Genomic DNA, 19,576 nt, shown 5'->3' with positions numbered 1-19,576 from the left:
TAACCAAGTGGCGTCCCATTTCCTAGGGCTATGTAGCCCTTACCCCTTACTTTCGAGGGCCAAGGGCTAGGGGTAAATTAAGGGGAGGGGGTAAGGGGTAAGGGGGAATATTGGGATTCGGCCTAATTCTTCGTTTGGACTGGGCCTAAGGCATACTAGCTTTTAGGGTCACTCATGCTTATTGTAATTGTGTTGTTTGTCTGTTGTTCCTACTTATTGTTGTTTTGCCCTATTTGATGATTTTGTACAGCACTTTGGTCAACATTGGCTGTTGTTAAATGTACTCTAAAAAACAACTGACTTGACCAGAGATTATTATTCCCCAGTATCACAGTGTTCTTGACTAGATTTAACACACAGCCGGAGGCCCTCATACAATTTGTATCTAGTAGACTTTGTTAAGGAATGTTGGCTAGCCAGGTCAGATGTGGGAAGGTCTGGTTTCCGATTTCAATGTTGACCTTGCTCTGCCCTAACATTGCAGCCATGTCCCCAGTGACCGTGATCAACGAAAAGGTTGTGGAAAAGAGTACCTTCCCCTCCCCTACCAGGTGGGGACGGATGAGCGTGACTGTAGACCCTGTGTCTACCAGTGTATAACTGACCTCTCTTCTACTTTAACAACTGGCACTCCTCCCCTTCCGGTGACCCCAAGCACTAGCCCCTATGACATAATTATTCTTGGCTGACAAGGGTTGGAACAATACTGTTTCGGGGGCGGCGGTACTGTTCTTTACACCGCCCCCGTGCAGTTTCCCAATGACAACCTGTTGTTTTGTGTGTCATCCAGCACTGGGCAGTGGTATTGGATGTGGCCCTTTTGCCCACACCGCCAGCAGGTCTGGTGTGGGTCTGGCGGAGTCTGATCTGCATGTGTTATGGCTGCTGGACTCTGTGTTTGGGGGATTTGTGCCATTCGGGGCCGGGTCGGCCATTGTTGGTGGGTTATGGTCTCCCTTCCTTCTCACAAAATGTGCTCCCCCTTCTGGGCCCGTTCCATCGCTTCTTCCCAGGACCCGGGGTTGTTTAGCCGTACTTGTTGTCTCAGAGTGTAGGATCTCAGTCCACTGTTAAATGCCTCCTTGGCTAGGAGGGACCACTGCTCCCCGTCCTTACGGCCCCTCTCAACAAATCTTCGCCTATCTGCTGAACTGGACATTGGGTCTCCAAACTCTCTCTCTATAGCCCGCTACTGGGTCAGTCATGTCCACAGCAGTGAGGTCCAACTACACCTGACGAGCTTTGCCTTCCAGTGCAGCTGCCAACTGCACTGCACTCTCTCTGTGGTACCCCACCGGTTGGTACTGGCTATCAGTTGTTTGAGGAAACTTCAGCCAGAGCAGGGGTGATAGCTTCGGTCAAAGCCGCTATGCCCATTGTGGAAGTAGCGTTGGTTTGTTGGGTCACATTCCCTACCCTTCCCTCACTATGAGATGCCAAGCCACTTGGGTTGAGCACTGCCAGGGAAGCTACAAGTCTGGGGCCAATAACACTAGCTGTTGCTGGGACAGACTGGCTAACCAGAGTACCCCAGCTAACAAGGAACGTCCTGAGGATGTTCGGTGACGTTCCTATTTGGTCCCCTAGAGGTTATACCGTGACGTTATCTTTAGGACGTCCCTAGGACGTCCTTAAAGTTCCTAAAAGGTCACAATTTAGACATTTATTTTTAAACTTTCAGGGGACGTTCCAGGAACGTCCCAGGAACGTTCCTGGAACGTCCCAGGAACGTCCCTGGTTATGATATGACATTATTTTAAAAAACTTTCAGGAGACATTCGGGACGTTCCAGAAACGTCCCTGGTTGGTTATGACGTCCCTGGTTGATCACTTCAACCACTTGTTAAAGTTAGCTTTCTCGGCGTTATCTTTAAGCGTGATTCCCAGCCGCTTGCTATTACCACCTGACGTTCAGCCTACCTCGCTCCAGTCGATAGTTCTCTTCGACTCTCCATCACAAGTAGACGTGCACTCACTGAAGTGCCATAGAAAGCGTTCTCTTCTCCCCTCCGTTTCTCTTTTCTGCCATCTGTCATCTTCCGACTCCAGTGGTGTTAGCAGGTCTAGTGAGGTCAGCAAGACCACAGATACCCCTTTTCCACCAACGCATTTTGGGTGCCGGTGTTACGTCCCAACTGGTTCCCAATTCAACTGGTTCCCCAGCTGTGCGTGCACCTATCAGTCCGCCTCCATCACCAGATTCGTCACAAATTCGCAAACATACTACTGGCGATTTTTAAGTTGGATCTCATATTTGCTGCAGCAAATATTTCTTAGCTATCCATTTAGTATGGTGTGCTTGGCTGTAATGTAGCGCTCAGTACATTTGTTCAGAATATTCAATTATGAAACGAATTGATTTCAAAAGATATAGCGAAGAAACACTCAGCTATAGGCTACACAAATCGCATAGGAAACGGATGTTTCCATGTTGTGTTACGCGTATTTTGATTGTACGACAATACGTATTTCGTATTGTCTGGGTTAGCAGCAACGTTCTTCGTATGAATTTGTAATATGTGGTGTCAGAAGGAGCTTTGATGTCGTGGTAAATACGACTATTGCCTCTGAACAACCCCAAATACGTGATTAGTAGCCTACATTCGGGTAGTGTCTATGGGAACCAGTTGATTCAGAAGAAGCCAAATCAAAATGTTACCTGAAGGCCAACGTAGTTAACAAGTACGTAATCATATTGCCTTCATCTCAGAGCTGGTATGGCACGTGGCATAAGTCATCGGACTTACGTGTGAACGTATTTTTGCTCTAGTGGGATTGAATCCCACTTCATGCGAGCCTGCAAATGTTTTATTTTGTCTCCATTTATTTTGTCGCAAATGGTAGCCTTATGTAGTGCGCACGTAGGCTATTAGCCTACTTTCATATTTGCCGCAGCAAATATGAGATCCGACTTGAAAATCGCCAGTCATATGTTTGCGAATTTGTGACAAATTTGGTGATGGAGGCGGACTGATAGGTGCACGCACAGCTGGGGAACCAGTTGAATTGGGAACCAGTTCGGACGTAACACCGGTTCGGAGCCGGTGCCTAACCGCGAACCAGTTCTTTCTTTTTCGACAGACTGGGAACCGGAAAAGTGGTTTGTATGTGGTTCGTACGTGGTTCGCAACGAGCACCACTTCGGAGCTGGTCTAATTTACAAACCAATAAAGAACCGCTTGGGGCGGGGTTACCGTGACCAACAAAACGCTTTGGCCGCCATTGCTTTTACAATTCATGTCAGCTAAACGGTACTTGTAAATCAGAATCTGAATGAAAATGTATCGAGAAGGGGGCAGTGTAGTTGCTGAAAATGTGCTTATTTTATTGATGAAACTGCTAATTTGTAAATTTGCTCCGACTTTTCGGGATGCGCGCTCAATGTGGCTGCAGAAAACCGGGAAAGGATAGCATTTTTAATGGCAAAAGGACCACACGGATAATACAAATAGTTAGATTTAAAAAGACCAAAAAGGTAGAGGAGTAAAGCCTTTAAAAGAGAAAGCGATTACCCATTGATCTGTCGCATCAGAATTTTTATTTGGGTCATGAAAGTCTTGAAATTTGAGTGAGAATGTCGCCCGGTACAGACCGCATAGTCGAGCGGCAACCATGTCTTTGTCATGTCACTAAGTTCATAATTTTACAGTTTTAAAGTCAATTTTACATTTTAAAAGTCGAGAAGGACAGCTTTCAAGAGATATGGGAATTCTGCTTTTAGCCAGCTAGTCCGATTGTTTTTCTGATTTGTTCAAACTGGCAATCTGAGGGTGCTTTCACACCTATTAGTCCGTTTGCTTGGTCCGAATCAGTGGATGATTTGCTACTTTGTTGCATTTTTCATTAGGTCCGGTTTGTGTTCACACGGTCCTGTTTTAAGCGAACCAACGTTTGTAAAAATACAAGGACGTTAGTAAAAAACAATGACACACGGTCATACAGGTTGTTAATCTATTGGACAGAAAATTATTGAGGGAAAATCACTTCCTTGTCACAAACAACAATGTAGCAACAGCAGCGAATTGAGATTGCAATTTATCTTTAATTGTTATGACCACGTTTTTTGGCTTGCTCGTTGGTCTTAAACTCAGGATTATATCCAGGTCATCAAACCATGGGAATTATTTTTTAGCTACCACTTTTCCATAAAAAATCACACACTTTTCTGTATTGCTGCCTACGTTTTTTAAGTTTCAAACGACGTTGGTCCACTGTGCAATAATAACCCTTTATTTCAGTATATCACTAAATCATTTAAATACCTCGCTATTCTTATGTGTCTCCACAAGTATATCTGCAATATGATCATATTTGCAGACAAACTTTCACTTTATCAGTTCCCCACGTTTTCCCTCAACAAATTTTGCTGCTAATGAGTGGCACGGCTGTCTCTGTCAAGTGTCAACATCCTTTTTCAACCCACAATGCACTACATTTTGGTTTGCTTCCTGGAATAGGTCAATAATATGTCCGATTATGTTCACACCTAAAGCGAACCGAACCATGGTTCACTTAGAACCGGACCGAGTCCCGTCTTCTTAGGGGGACCATGGTTCGGTTGTTTGGTCCGTACCAGAGTTAGAATGCGTGTTCTTACCTATCCAAACGAACCGGACTTTCAGAGAAAACGGACCATGGTCCGATTGAAACGGATCAAACATGTCAGGTGTGAAAGCACCCTGAGTGAGACTGCGTCCCCGTTTTGACGTTAGCTTCAGTCAGACTCGCTCACTGGCAGTGTGCACAATGTTGGGATTCACTAAATTTTACACCAGAAACGTCAGGGAGGACTGCCTAATGTAGATACGGGCCTGATGAAGATAGCCAGCATCTCGGATTTCTTTAACCAACCCTGTTTAATTTGTCATTTGCCTGAGAAAGCGACCTCAGTTAGCCAGGCTAGTTTTGGCCGATCACTTGGTCAGGCTATTTTAGGGTATCGGGGTCAAGTGAATTTTGTGCATAGACAAGTGAAAAGTAAATGTATTTGTCCAAAGGCCAAGAGCCTCAAAAAGTTAATATCAAGCCCTGCAATCCAGTGGCCAGAGATATATGATGACCTGATCGACACTCCAAGTGTAATAGACCGGGGAGAAGTTCGTCTTTTACAACCGACATGCGCAGTTGAGACTGCTTGACAGTTGTGTGACGTAGGGTGATTATTGGTCTATACAAATGGCGAGTTGAACAAACACGTCGGATGCGCCGTGTTTGGATGCCGATGTAGGTTCGCAAAACCATGAGCAACAACTGCATCGAAACGTCCGCCATTGTTGATGTTGTGTTTGGCGCTACCGCGTTAGCGTTGCTGGGAAATATGAGACGTATACAGTGACGTAATGACGTGGCTCTGTGGTGGCTCTCGCCCGTAGAAAAGCAAACCGGTTCTTAGTAAGCTCCGTTCTTGAACCAGCTCCGAACTGGCTCTAGCACCAGCTCCGAACTAGCTCCCGGTTCACTTTGGTGGAAAGGGGGTAACAGAGCCAACATCTTGCCACACCTGAAGAGTGATTCAATCACATCAGACAAACCTAATCAGCCCTTGTGACACCCTCAGTATGCTGATTACCCACCAAACGCCGATGCAAAGGAACCATAGAATTGGGGGGGGACCTCCCCAATCTCAGCCCTCCTGCTAGCTTGCAAGCTTCAAAGGGCCTGCTTGAGACAACACGTCTCCAGCAACCATTTGCATCCGTTTTGGCGGCAGTTGAACAAAGAACATACCTTAATCAGAACTTTTGAGGAAAGTTCTTCAGACTTCACCTTTACCACGAGAGTACAAGGTGAGGGATATTTGTGTCATGTTTGTTAGTTTGTTTTAATGTTGTGTTCACTGAAATCTTGATTCTAGTAACTACTCCTTCTTCCTGAAAGATAACCATGTCATTCTTGGTATCTACACAAAGCTCTCATAATAAAACAATCATTCAACTATATTTTGTAACTGTACCAAGATGTCCAGAACAATATTTGAATGATCTTTTGAACCAGTCAGAGACCAGATCACACCTTTGGTAGGTGTGAAGGAAGGAGGGGGGTGTTGACAACCCAGCTTCCCCCAATCAACGTCTGACCCCAGACAGGTCCTCCCTCGAACTCTGAACTGTATAAATATCTGAGATGACCATCAATCTCGGACTCCAGCAAAACCAACCATGGCATGAACGCCATCGGGATTGGCGTTCCAAAGGACGCCCCCAAGCTTCTCCTGAGATTCAACTTTATAGTGATCGCGACACTATCTAGACGTTTCAAAAGAAGAACCAAAAACGCAATTATCATTGCGACTTGACTGAGATCCCGCATATTCAGCCACATGACCCGGCAGCGCAGCCGCGCTTTCACTTCCGATTCTTCAAATGGACCTTTGATGCAAACCGCCCTCAATCTCATTGATCAACCCCTGATGAAACATAACTATGGCCAACGCTCTTTCCTCCCCGACTTGGCATTGGCGTGAGCTCTGTTTATGATTTGTAAGGATGTAATCATTGACTTACCGTTTCTGTCTTTCTTTAAGTTAGACTATTTCATTCTGTTCATTGAAACCAATAACTCATATCAAACTCATAATCTAAGTTGTTCATAAGATCTGTTTACCTTACTTGAATAAATTAATTGTAAAGATATTTTGACGTGCGTGTTCACTGATGTTACGATTGGCTCTACACTTAAAACAAATTCATTCCTGAAGATAAGACTGATTATTACATGATAAATATAGGATTCCCTAATGTCCTAAACCAATATTAGGGTGGTGCCCCGAAACTTTATGATAAATTAAGTATTTCTATTTTAACACCACGAGACCCCGCTACACAGGTCCCTGGTCTTGTCCACGTTTTCTGTTTTCGGCTCTGAGAGTTTAATTCCACTTGTCAAAACCCAACAGTTTTCCTACCCAGTCAGGTTCAAAGAGACCTGGGAGGTCTGAGAGACCTTACCCTCCCTCTCTGTTCTCTCACCCCACCCCCTTGAACCTTTCCACCAATACCCAAACCAGGCCAGACATCTCCCCCAATTAACCAATACAACTCAAACTTATGTAAACCAACCACTCCCAAGTCTATTCCTCCGTAGCACCCCCCAAAGTTCTACATCCCAGCGTTACAATATTATAAGTTTCATATTATATAGGTAAAAATGAAATAACAATATTCAACATTTCATTTTCTAAAACGTACCCTTTTCTTCGCAACTGTCAAAATTTAAATGCAATATGCAGTGTAGCCTAATTTTAAATTAAAGCACTATTTAAGTTTCAATTAAAATTAAAATGCACTTTCTTATTATTAGAAAATTTAAATTAATGTGACATCTAATTTCTCATTGCTCTCAAAGAGCCGAATGTGCTCGGTGTAATGTTTTGATTCAATTTTCAGATGAACTTGCATCCTGGTACCCCGGATGTTGCTCTGATTTTTTCGGATCAAATGTTGTTGAGTTATACTGTTGTTGCAGCTAACGTTGTATTCGGAGGAAAAGAGTGGACGATAGGTTGATCACCTTTTTACGGTGGCCCTGAAGTGCAAAACACACCCCCTAATATGAGTATATCCCCCAAATGAAAGTACTCCCCCCGAATACGAGTCAACTCCCCCCAAATCGGATGACTTGTTCACCTCCCCCCAATACAAAAACACGCTCCCCCAAATGGAAAACGACATTACATTAACTCAAAAACACATTAGGCTACATTAACTCTGAACGGAAAGGGTACTACACTGCAGCACTGATTGGATGCAGTAGGCTAACTAACAAGAAATTGAAGTACGTGCACCAGGACATTTGTTTGGCTATCGAAGAATGTAGCAAATAGGCCTAGGATACTTATGCAAAAGTATTGCGTGTTAAATGTGAAAATTGATAGCCAAACAAGTATCCTTGTCCACGTTACTCTGTCATTGTGGCATTTCATTCTATAGTGGACTATTAGTTTTCTCTTCTGAAAAGTCCTGTTTCCTTCAAATAAGCGGAGCTAGTTCAGGCATGGAACTCGGGCAGCGCGCGCCATATCACCCATCGCCGTGTTCTCAGCTAATAGGCTTAGCTTGATAGGCGGCGCTATAAAGTCGCACACATGCACGCACACGTCGCGTCCTCGATTACCCTTGTGTTCTGCGCTGCTGCCATTGCTGGTCGCTCCCCGTTCTCTGTGTTGTGTTGGCCTGTCTGTCGTTCGCGTTTCCCTGTCTGTCGTTCGCGTTTCCCTGTCTGTCGTTCGCGTTTCCCTGTCTGTCTCTTCGGTCCCGGACGCCGTGTGCGTGTTTTGGGGATCTGAACGAAGGTTTCGAGCTGCTTCCTGATGATTCTCCATCCGAGAAGCCCTGCACCGATGGGGTCGGTGGAATTCGGGGCGCCAAGTCAGGCGCAGTCCCGTTTGACCAACAAAGGACTGTCCGTTGTACAACATGGGGTTCTGCCACTTGGAGCTGTTTGTTCCTCAAGTGGCGAGGCCGTTCCTTCCGCTCCCCTGCATGCTGCCCGGGGAAGGCTCCGGCGAAGGGCAGCTCCGTTTCCCGTGCTGCTGTTGTGCTGTCCAAAGGGGGGCTCGCGTTCAGGAGCCGACCACGAGCAGTAGCGGCATATCTGGCATATCCGAGGAGCGACATTTGCAGGTACCATCGTGAATCACGTTCAGGTTTTCTCGGTGCACTGACCTAGGTCAGTTAGACAGGCGTCTGATCGAGTGCGGGGGTGTAGGGTCGGACATATCGTCCAAGGACAATGCTATGTGCATGCTTCTCAGTCTACAATAATAGGGGCATTAAGGCTTTGCTGCACAAACCCGCATTCGAAGAAGCAGCCAGAGTTCGCTAGGTAGCTGCTAGCCATTAGTAGTGTTACTGTTACTAAGCCGCCCTGTTTGTCACTGCTTGAACGAGCCGAACAGAATTACTTGCTGTATTCGCGCCATTTAAATTGATTGTTAGAATCGTGGAGCAGATCCAATCTACTCACTCCCGTTTGATGACGTTCTTTCAATTCCGTGCAGCGGTATTATGAATACAGCGGAAGCACTGGAGTACATCGTCCTAGTGAGATTTAGCCTAACAATGGAGACGGCAAACGTTGTCGGTTAATAGCAGTAATAGTTTACTAGGATGCGTCCTGTAAAGGAATGAATACACTATGCTAATCCTGCTGTAATTCCATATACCATACTGGTTCCGTCTCTTACTTAATAGAGACTCATATAAAGCCCCATGACATGCTGTTTTGGATGCTTTATCAGGGTTTTTCCTACATAGAGAAAATGTTGGCGCGCGCCAAAGCCGTTTTCCCAAGCGCCAATGACAAATCCCGAGCGCCAAAGGCAAAAAAACCTGTGTTCATCATGCGTGCAATGCATGTCAGCGAATATGTTCTCAATAGTATGTTTCAAGTAGGCTACAGCCATTGTTGCCAGGTCCGCGGTTTTCCCGCGGAATTGGGCTACTTTTGAAGTGTTGCCGTGGGTTGAATTTTTGGTCCGCTGGTTTGGGTAGACCTATTTTGCATGCAAATGACATGAAAATCTTTAAATAAAAATCTATATTTTAAATGAAATCATTTATTTATGCCCAAATCCTACCAAACTGACTCCAGATCAGCACATACACACATGGACATGGGGCATGCCCACATACACACACGCACTGTACGTGTGCACACGTGCCTAATGCTCTCAGTCTCCTGAGAAAACCTCCTAAAAACTGCTTTTAATGCTGGCATACTAAACATTTGGTGTTACTTTGTAGATATTACAATACATTTGGCAATGATAGCAATGCTGTTTGACTTTAAAAGCAGTGTATATGGTTTGGCAGACGAAAATATGTGTGTGTGGGAGGGGGGGGGGGGGGTGCAAAACACTTGGGAATAAATACATTGATTAGAAAAAAGAAAATATATATACATATGTATATTTTTTTTTGGAGCACCGAAGACCCATTTTAACCCAGGAAAAACCCTGTTTATACAGGCCGTAGCGGTCCCCTAATATTGTAGCCTATCTGCATGTTGTCTTGCGACATCCTAAGAGGAACATGTTCAATTGAAGCATTGAGCTGCGTTTTCTCAAGGCAGAGAAGAATACCCTGCCCCGGTTACACATGTAGATATACCAATGTGTACTGACTATGCTGAACATGTGTCTGATGTAATCAGTGTCAGAAAATGAGTAACGATAATGATGAACCGAGAAGCTTGTGAGACGGTCCGCATGAAGCCAGCTACACTGATTGCAATAGGTATCTGCATGCTGCAGGTAGCCTGCAGGGACGCTTCCCCGATCTGTGCCCTCGTCAAAGGGGTGCACCGTTTTGAGTCCCGCAAGCTGCAACCTTGTCCATCAAAGCATTGGTGGCAGGTGTCCAGTTGAACGTTCGGTGTGCGGATCCTTCATCATGCAGCCTTCTGGGGAGCCCGTCTCTCCGTCTTGTAATGAGCGGTTCAAGGAAGCAGCGGGCCGAAAGCAGACAAACGTCTTCCTAACACTCCACCTTTACTGCACAAACGACCACTGAGACAGGGGTGCTTCGTGCTAAGTCGACACCCTGCTCGATAGCGTTTCTCGGGTTCTGCGGTGTAAAGGTACCCCCACTGTGATGGTCCACACTAACTACCTTTTGTCCCCTCTCCCTCATGCGCCAGTACCTGCTGTACTGCCCCGGGCGACACCTGATGAGCCCCTGTTTACCAGTGACGCAGCCGGCAAGGCCACGACCGGATCGTAGCTCATGCAACTCCACTAAGTTCTGTGCGAGTGCTATGGCCTGTCCCCGGAGCTGTATACGGCGTATTCCTGCTGGCGTATTCCTGCTGGCGTATTCGGGGTGGCTGCTTCTGGTGTCCACGTCCGCGCTGGACGTCGTGGAAGCGCAGAACTCATGAGCGCTTGAGACCGGGACCGTGTCGGGCGATGCTTGCAGCCGGTACACAAGAGGCTTGCATTGGATAACGCTCTGCGACTATCTACTCTAGGCCGAGCAGCTGAGCAGGCGCTCAAGAAGAAACCGAGCAGGCCCTCAGGAAGCTGAGCAGGCGCTCAGGAAGCTGAGCAGGCCTCCAAGCTGAGCAGGCGCTCAGGAAACCAAGAAGGCGCTCGAGCAGAAGCCGAACAGGCGCCCGAGAAGCAGCCGAGCAGGAGCTCGAGAAGCAGCCGAGCAGGCGCTCGAGAAGCAGCCGAGCAGGCGCTCGAGAAGCAGCCGAGCAGGCGCTCGAGAAGCAGCCGAGCAGGCGCTCGAGAAGCAGCCAAGCAGGCGCTCGAGAAGCAGCCGAGCAGGCGCTCGAGAAGCAGCCGAGCAGGCGCTCGAGAAGCAGCCGAGCTCGAGAAGCAGCCGAGCAGTGTCTACATGGGGACGTCCGTCCAGACGCCCTGTGAACAGCGGATGCACCGCTGATTTGACTCACACATAGTTTTGTTGCTAGTAACAGTGGGATGTCACATGGTCCTCCTGAGGCTCAGGAGGCTCTCCGCTCTGCTCTACGCATAGTATAGACTGGCGGAGTGTCGGTGTTTTGGGGATTTAACTTGTTGCTCCCTGCCTCATGTCATGCATGCTGCAGTGAAGGCAGGGAGCGCTTCCCCATGTACATCCATTCCGCCAATGTTAAACCATTTGTCATGTGTATAAATCCATCACGTGAGTGTCTTGACTGAAATAAGCGGAGCTAGTTCAGGCATGGAACTCGGGCAGCGCGCGCCATATCACCCATCGCCGTGTTCTCAGCCCATAGGCTTAGCTTGATAGGCGGCGCTATAAAAGTCGCACACATGCACTCACACGCGTCCTCGATTACCCTTGTGTTCTGCGCTGCTGCCACCCACCTCCATCCCCTTCGCCCCCATGTGGTCTGTCTGTTCTCCCTGTGGGGGATTTAACTTGTTGCTCCCTGCCTCATGTCATGCATGCTGCAGTGAAGGCAGGGAGCGCTTCCCCATGTACATCCATTTCGCCAATGTTAAACCATTTGTCATGTGTATGAATAAATGGTGAAATCAATCACATGAGTGTCTTGACTGAACTGCGTTTTTGGCGTGCGCATAGTACTTATTTTAATATTGTGAAACGGGCATTTCTATCTATTTCTATTTCTATTATTTCATAGGAATGACCCTGATTCAAATAAAGAGTATAGTGTCTCTGAATGACTCTGAATTGTTATCACAAATGTTTTCGTCTTTCCTTCCAACCAAAACGATCAAGTTCATGATATTGACAATGGACTAGTTGTTTGGCTATCGATGTTTACGTTTAACACGCAATTTATGCTTTTGCATAAGTACCCTATAATACATGCTTCCATACCCTATTAAATGTCCTGGTGCACGTAACTCTGTGGGTATGGCATTTTGTTCTTCTGTCGATCAATTTCTTATTTCTTGTTAGTAAGCCTACTGCATCCAATCAGCAGTGAAGTATAGTACCTACCCTTTCCGTTCAGAGTTAATGTAATGTGTTTTTGAGTTAGTGTAATGTAATGTCGTTTTCCATTTGGGGGAGCGTATTGGGGGGAAGTAAACAAGTCATCGAATTTGGGGGGAGTTGACTCGTATTCGGGGGGAGTGTTTTCATTTGGGGGATGTACTCATATTAGGGGGTGTGTTTTGCACTTCAGGGCCACCGTACCTTTTAGCCGTTCTTGGCATATTTATTGTATGAGCTGCAGACACCTTAGTTTCACGGTCAGACAGCTTCTGATTGAACGTATCAACTGAAACAAAAATTACGCCGAGGCGCCCCTCACAACACACGCTACAGAGGTAGCGCCTTCCCGTGGCACAAACAAACATCCAACCACAGAACAGAACAGCACAGCACCACATCACATACAATTGAGGACATAATGAACGCATTTTAACAGATGTTTTTGGTTTGAATTTTTTGGATCTGAATTTAACTTCAAATCTGAGTGATACAGAAATGTGTGTCATAGTAAACTGAATTTGACTTATTTTGAAAATTGCTCAACTTTAATAATTGTATTAAAAAACACATTTAAATTTTCTTTGAACTATTTAGGTGCATTTTCAGATCCACCTTCTGTTCGTGAGTCACTACTGACCCCTTGTGGATGTGGATCTGCGCAGGACCTACAAAGTTGTCTCCATCCAAATCACCAACCATCAGGAACAAACTAGAATTGATGGGACAGATATTTGCATCTGAAACTCCCTCAATAATGGCAACAGCAATCCCAGGTAAAGTGTGGGAATTGTAGTCATCTAGTTGTTGTCCATTGGATTCCGTTATGCCGAGTGTTACAACTTATTGCTCGTACCATCTAACTTTTCAGGCGTGCAGTGATATCTTAAATTTCTGGTGGCTTCACTAAGACTTTTCATTGTAATGTAATGGAAGGTCACTATACATCAACGTGGTCATTCCAGGAAGGACAGAATATCTGATATTATGTGAGGTGGAGGTGTATGGGTCACCCCTCAACTAAAGCAGAAATTAACAGGTCCTTAGTCTTAAATCTTATTGTCCTAAATCCTTAATTCTGATTCAGTCAAGCAGATAAATGGTAACACAGATGGCTAGGTTACATTCTAGTGTATTTTTTATTTCTGTTCTAATTGTTTTTGGAACCATATGTTTTCATGAAAACCACACTTATTTGTCCAAACAGGTGTTGATATGGGAATGGTGGTTGATACTTTAGCAGTGTTGTTCCTGTATTTAGATTTATGCTATGCAGTTGTATATGACAAATGTAAGAAAGCTTAGTGTTGGAGCTGCAAACAATTTAATTAATTGATTAGAGCAGGATAACCTAGCAAAGTAACCAATCAAAGGGGGCCTTACAAGCAGATTTGACCTATACCAAGCCGATAACACTATGCATTATCAATCATGTAATAACCAATTAAATACTGTATTGGTGGTTCTTCATGAAATAATATGGTAAGATTTAATTATATGATTGAACATTTGGAATAATGAGTATTTTAAAACTGTTTCTTTTGGACCTTTCTTTATTCGTTGTCAACTTACTTGCTGAATCTTTATAGATATATAGACATTTTATTATAGTCCATTATATCTAATGGTTAAATATTGTGATTGACTTCAGTGATGGTAAAGGTTTACAGACAATACAGGTTGTATAATAAATAACTTTCACCACGGAGTAGGTGATGCAGGTAGGGGAGTATTGAGCTCACCATACTGTACAGATCCTGCACCTCACCAACACAATATGCATGCAACCAATGCTATCAACAGACTGAGATATAACAGAAAGTGCTTCCTTTGTGGAATGTTGTATTCTTTATAATGTTGTCATTGCCATGCCTAATGAATGGCACATGTACATCACTAAACAGACATTGCGGGGCTGTAGGAATCGTCAGCTGGTGGCAAACCACAAGAGTACCTATTAGTGGTAAGTTGTTTGTAGATTTTCTTTCTTAATTAACTTGAGGTACCGGCATGTTTTATTTTAGGGAAATGGGCCTTAGAGTTGAGACATCAATATTATTACGCAATATGACATTATTATTTGTAAGGAGTGGACATAGCCTTGTTACAGTTGATAATTTCACAATCTGCAAAGAGTTAAACCTTAGCTGGTATGACACGTAACAGATTCTTCATCTTAAACCAGTAACAAGGAAATAGAATAAGGAAAACTAGATTGGATATTTGTTATCTTAAACCTTTGATCGCTGTAATTGGACTGACCCTCCCCTTGAAGCCTATCTATACAGATAAGCTCCAACAGTGTTGCCAGTTTTACTAATAAACAAGCACTATCAACAACAATCAAAAACGTGGTCTATGTGGACTGTATAAATACCTCACCGTGATCATGCTTTGCTAAAAGAAGATTTACGTCAAAGTCTTGTGGTCACTGTGTGTTAAGGTAGGTAAAACAGTTTTCTTTAGGACGTCATATGTTAGCTTGTTTAAACTTAAACAAAGTGGTTGTGTGAGGAATAATTGATGTTTAGTGACACTGATGATTGTGTGTTATAGGGGAGCTATAAATAATGTTGCTGTTAATAACTGTAAATCAATCTCAACATTGACACAATCAACATCAGCTGAATAGCCTGACATAATATGAAGGCTTCATCTTATTTGTAACATTTATTACCCATGTTTTTATGATAATGTAAAACAAAAAAATACAACACTCTCTTTCAATATAAAACTCTTTTATAAATCCAGTTTGTGTCTGTTGTTTCCTTATTAGTATGTTAAAACACGTGGTTTTCTTCCTCTGGTTGGATCTCCTTGGGCTGTCCATTGGTGCCGCTGCCCAAAGTAAAACTTTCAATACACCTCCTCTTTGTTATTAAGCTACAGATACTAGTCAGGTGAACATAATTACCTTTACATTATAGCTCACAAATAATGTAAGTCTTATTTTAATGATCTCATACATCTCCTCAAGGTCAAGTTCTTTTTATTAGTTTGAGGCTTTGACTATCCCATATTTTAAGCCTATAAGTTATAATTAAGTTATAGTGACCCTCCTTTAAGTAAGTAAATAAACTGTTTGCATTTGTACAGTTCAGTACAATTATGTCCCTTCATTTTGCCATCCAAACAAGCTTCATTATGGCTGAGGGAGTTAAAACAAATCACTGGAAACTTGTGATATCATAAAAAATGAGAAAAACAGCAAAATAGTTGTGTTTTTCATGTCTTTTATCCTCATTACATTTCAGAAAATCTTGCCCTATATGGAAAAGCTACCCAGTCGTTTATACATGACATCGGTCATGCCTCCAACGCCATTGATGGAAACCGAAATTCACAATATGAGGCTGGGTCCTGCTCTCACACTACCACTCAAGCGTACCCCTGGTGGAGAGTGGACCTGCTTGACACGTACATCGTCACCTCAGTCACCATCACCAACAGAAATACTTTCCATGAGAGGCTTAATGGGGCTGAGATCCGCATCGGAAACAATATAGAGAACGATGGCATTGACAACCCATTGTAAGATAATACAAGCTTCATTATCAGTAAAGCAACATTTGAATTTGATGATAAATGTGTGTCTCTGTTCTAATCTCTCTTCCCTCCCTCCCTCCCTCTATTTCAGGTCTGGGGTCATTCACTTCATTCCAGCAGGCAGATCTCTCACTCTTAGGTGGGACAAAGGTGTAAAGGGACGCTATGTGACTGTAGTTCTACCGGGAACGGGAAAGAATCTGACTCTTTGTGAAGTTGAGGTTTATGGGTACCTTGCTCCAACTGGTAAGTATGTAAGATGTGTAAAACATGCAAATGTTTGTGTGTTGTCAATGTACCTTGAAAATGACAGTGTGATGTGAAGTACAATCACACTACTACACATGGATCAATACATTAAGCGCTACCATGCTGCCATTCCTGGGCCACACAACCGTGTCATAGGGAGCATCCTACTCATCTGATATTTTCATGCCACCAAAGGTCTGTCACAGAGTAGGTGAGGCAGGTTAGGGGTGTGTCGAAAACAGATGTGAGGAGGAGAGGTGCATCAGAGCAGTGCTGCTCCGTCTCCTAAATGGCCTCTTCATTGATTTCATACATTATAAAAAAATAACTACACAATTTGAATAAAGGAGCATTAGACAGTATGCTAGAGTGTTATATGATATATTTAGTAATTCCAGAATGTTAAAACTCACTTTAGAAGTTTATTTAATATGTTTACACTTTCTCAGCATGGTGTACACTGTATACCCAATGAAAAATCAATAATACAATTGTTTTGAAAAGCGAATGTAAAAGTAAATAGTAATGGGCAGTACAATATGGTTGAAAATAGAAAGATGTGTTATAATTGTAAAAATGGGAAAAAGATTTTTAAATTAAATACACAATTTACTAGCAAACGTCTCAGTTAGTTTGTTTTTCCAGTTTTCCCTGCCCCGAGTGTTTTCTGTCAGTCTCACTGGTACCCCTTTTCCACCAACGCATTTTGGGTGCCGGTTCGGAGCCGGCGCCTAATCGCGAACCAGTTCTTCCTCTTTCGACAGACTGGGAACCGGAAAAGTGGTTCGTACGTGGTTCGCAACGAGCACCACTTCGGAGCTGGTCTAGTTTACGAACCAACAAAGAACCTCTTGGGACGGGGTTACCGTGACCAACAAAACGCTTTGGCCGCCATTGCTCTAAGTTTTTACAATTCATATTTCAGCTAAACGGTACTTGTAAATCAGAATCTGAATGAAAATGTATCAAGAAGGGGGCAGTGTAGTTGCTGAAAATGTGCTTATTTTATTGATGAAACTGCTCATTTGTAAATTTGCTCCGATTTTTATTATTCTTGATTGTAATGTAAACATTCGGGATGCGCGCGCAATGTGGCTGCAGAAAACCGGGAAAGGATAGCATTTTTTATGACAAAAGGACCACACGGATAATACAAATAGTTAGATTTAAAAAGACCAAAAGGTCGAGGACAGCCTATAAAAGAGAAAGCGATTACCCATTGATCTGTTGCATCAGAATTTTGATTTGGGTCAGGAAAGTCTTGAAATTTGAGTGAGAATGTCGCCCGGTACAGACCGCATAGTCGAGCGGCAACCATATCTTCGTCATGTCACAAAGTTCATAATTTTACAGTAAATTTTACATGTTAAAAGTCGAGAAGGACAGCTTTCAAGAGATATGGGAATTCTGCTTTTAGCCAGCTGGTCCGATTGTTTTTCTGATTTGTTCAAACTGGCAATCTGAGTGAGACTGCGTCCCCGTACACTGTTTTGACGTTAGCCTCAGTCAGACTCGCTCACTGGCAGTGTGCATAATGTTGTGATTCACTAAATTTTACACCAGAAACATCAGGGAGGACTGCCTAATGTAGATACGAGCCTGATGAAGATAGCCAGCATCTCGGATTTCTTTAACCAAGCCTGTTTAATTCGTCATTTGCCTGAGAAAGCGACCTCCGTTAGCCAGGCTAGTTTTGGCCGATCACTTGGTCAGGCTATTTAAGGGTATTGGGGTCAAGTGAATTTTGTGCATAGACAAGTGAAACGTAAATGTATTTTTCCCAAGGCCAAGAGCCTCAAAAAGTTAATATCAAGCCCTGCAATCCAGTGGCCAGAGATATATGATGACCTGATCGACACTCCAAGTGTAATAGAACGGGGAGAAGTTCGTCTTTTACAACCAACATGCGCAGTTGAGACTGCTTGACAGTTGTGTGACGTAGGGTGATAATTGGTCTATAATGGCGAGTTGAACAAACACGTCGGATGCGCTGTGTTTGGATGCCGATGTAGGTTTGCAAAACCATGAGCAACAACAGCAACGAAACATCCGCCATTGTTGATGTTGTGTTTGGTGCTACCGCGCTAGCGTTGCTGGGAAATATGAGACGTATACAGTGACGTAATGACGTGGCTCTGTGGTGGCTCTCGCCCGTGGAAAAGCAAACCGGGTTTTTAGTAAGCTCCGTTCTTGAACCAGCTCCGAACTGGCTCTAGCACCAGCTCCGAACTAGCTCCCGGTTCACTTTGGTGGAAAGGGGGTATGGGTGTATGTTCTTGTCCTGGTTTTTTCTCTCTCCCCTGGTTCCTGGTTCCCTTCACTCCCATGTCTCCAAATCACTCAACTCTTGACTATTGTGATTTCCCTGTCCTCTGTATGTATGACCGCTCCTTTTGTCTCCTACGTTTGATTATTCCCTCATGTTCCTTAGTTTTTGAAAAAAAAAAAAATCTTAATCTTGCGTTTAGGTCCAACTCCACAACTCCCACCTGACAGTTAATATTTGTTTATATTTATTGTTTTTTGACTACTTTAGGAGATAATTTGGCTTTACAAGGAAAAGCCTCGCAATCGTCACTCCATTCAATAGGATTTGCATACAATGCTATAGATGGGAACCGAGCCAGTAAGTGGGCAGAGGCCTCCTGCACCCACACAGCATTGGAGGATAACCCCTGGTGGAGGCTGGATCTGCGCAGGGTCTACAAAGTTTTCTCTGTCGCAATCACTAATCGTTATGAAACACACACTAGACTCAATGGGGCTGAGATTCACATCGGAAACTCTCTCAACAACAACGGAAACCTCAATCCCAGGTAAACTGTGGGATTTGTAGTCATCCAGTTATTATCCATTTGATTCCGTTACTATGTTAAATGTTACAATTTATCGCTCTTCTACATCCATCTAACTTTTTAGGTGTGCAGTGATATCTTCAATTCCCGGTGGCTTTACTGAGACATTCCATTGTAACGGTATGGAGGGTCGCTACATCAACGTGGTCATTCCAGGAAGGACAGATTATCTGATCTTGGGTGAGGTGGAGGTGTATGGATCACCCCTCAACTAATATGTTGATAGTTATACACAGCTTTTCATCTTTTTATCAGACACCTTTTGGCACAACTCAGTCAAATAAGTAACAATGCAAAAATCATTTGCATGAATTCAGAAATATTTACACTAATATTGGTTTTTACTTTCATAACTTTTCACTCGTAACAATGTTATAATATTCGCATATATTTTATTATATGTCTAAAGCTTCTGTATCAAGGGTTGTTAAACTGAAAATATATCAAGCCATATTAAATATATATTACAATATTTTAGCTTTTGTATCAGGGGCGTAGCAAGAAAAATATTTT

At 43.8% G+C, this 19,576-nt stretch overlaps 1 protein-coding gene across 1 annotated transcript; it reads left to right on the top strand.

The window, feature by feature from the left end:
- Window positions 1-13,930: 13,930 nt before the first annotated feature.
- LOC124476124 (fucolectin-4-like) lies at window positions 13,931-19,313 on the top strand. The gene is made up of 5 exons (XM_047033136.1): window positions 13,931-14,000; window positions 15,653-15,944; window positions 16,051-16,205; window positions 18,745-19,024; window positions 19,128-19,313. The coding sequence occupies exons 1-5, from the start codon at window positions 13,931-13,933 to the stop codon at window positions 19,276-19,278; spliced, it is 948 nt and encodes a 315-aa protein (XP_046889092.1). The 3' UTR covers window positions 19,279-19,313.
- Window positions 19,314-19,576: the final 263 nt, after the last annotated feature.

The sequence above is a fragment of the Hypomesus transpacificus genome, chromosome 2 (genome assembly GCF_021917145.1).
Source record: "Hypomesus transpacificus isolate Combined female chromosome 2, fHypTra1, whole genome shotgun sequence".
NCBI classification, from domain to species: Eukaryota; Metazoa; Chordata; class Actinopteri; order Osmeriformes; family Osmeridae; genus Hypomesus; species Hypomesus transpacificus.
This window is presented reverse-complemented; position numbering and strand designations above follow the sequence as displayed.

Excerpts from the sequence above, each read along its gene's own strand:
- LOC124476124 (XM_047033136.1), top strand. The coding sequence starts at position 13,931 with ATGAGTATTTTAAAACTGTTTCTTTTGGACCTTTCTTTATTCGTTGTC. Across the intron at positions 16,206-18,744 it reads TGGGTACCTTGCTCCAACTG|GAGATAATTTGGCTTTACAA; the intron begins GTAAGTATGTAA and ends TGACTACTTTAG. Across the intron at positions 19,025-19,127 it reads AACGGAAACCTCAATCCCAG|GTGTGCAGTGATATCTTCAA; the intron begins GTAAACTGTGGG and ends CTAACTTTTTAG.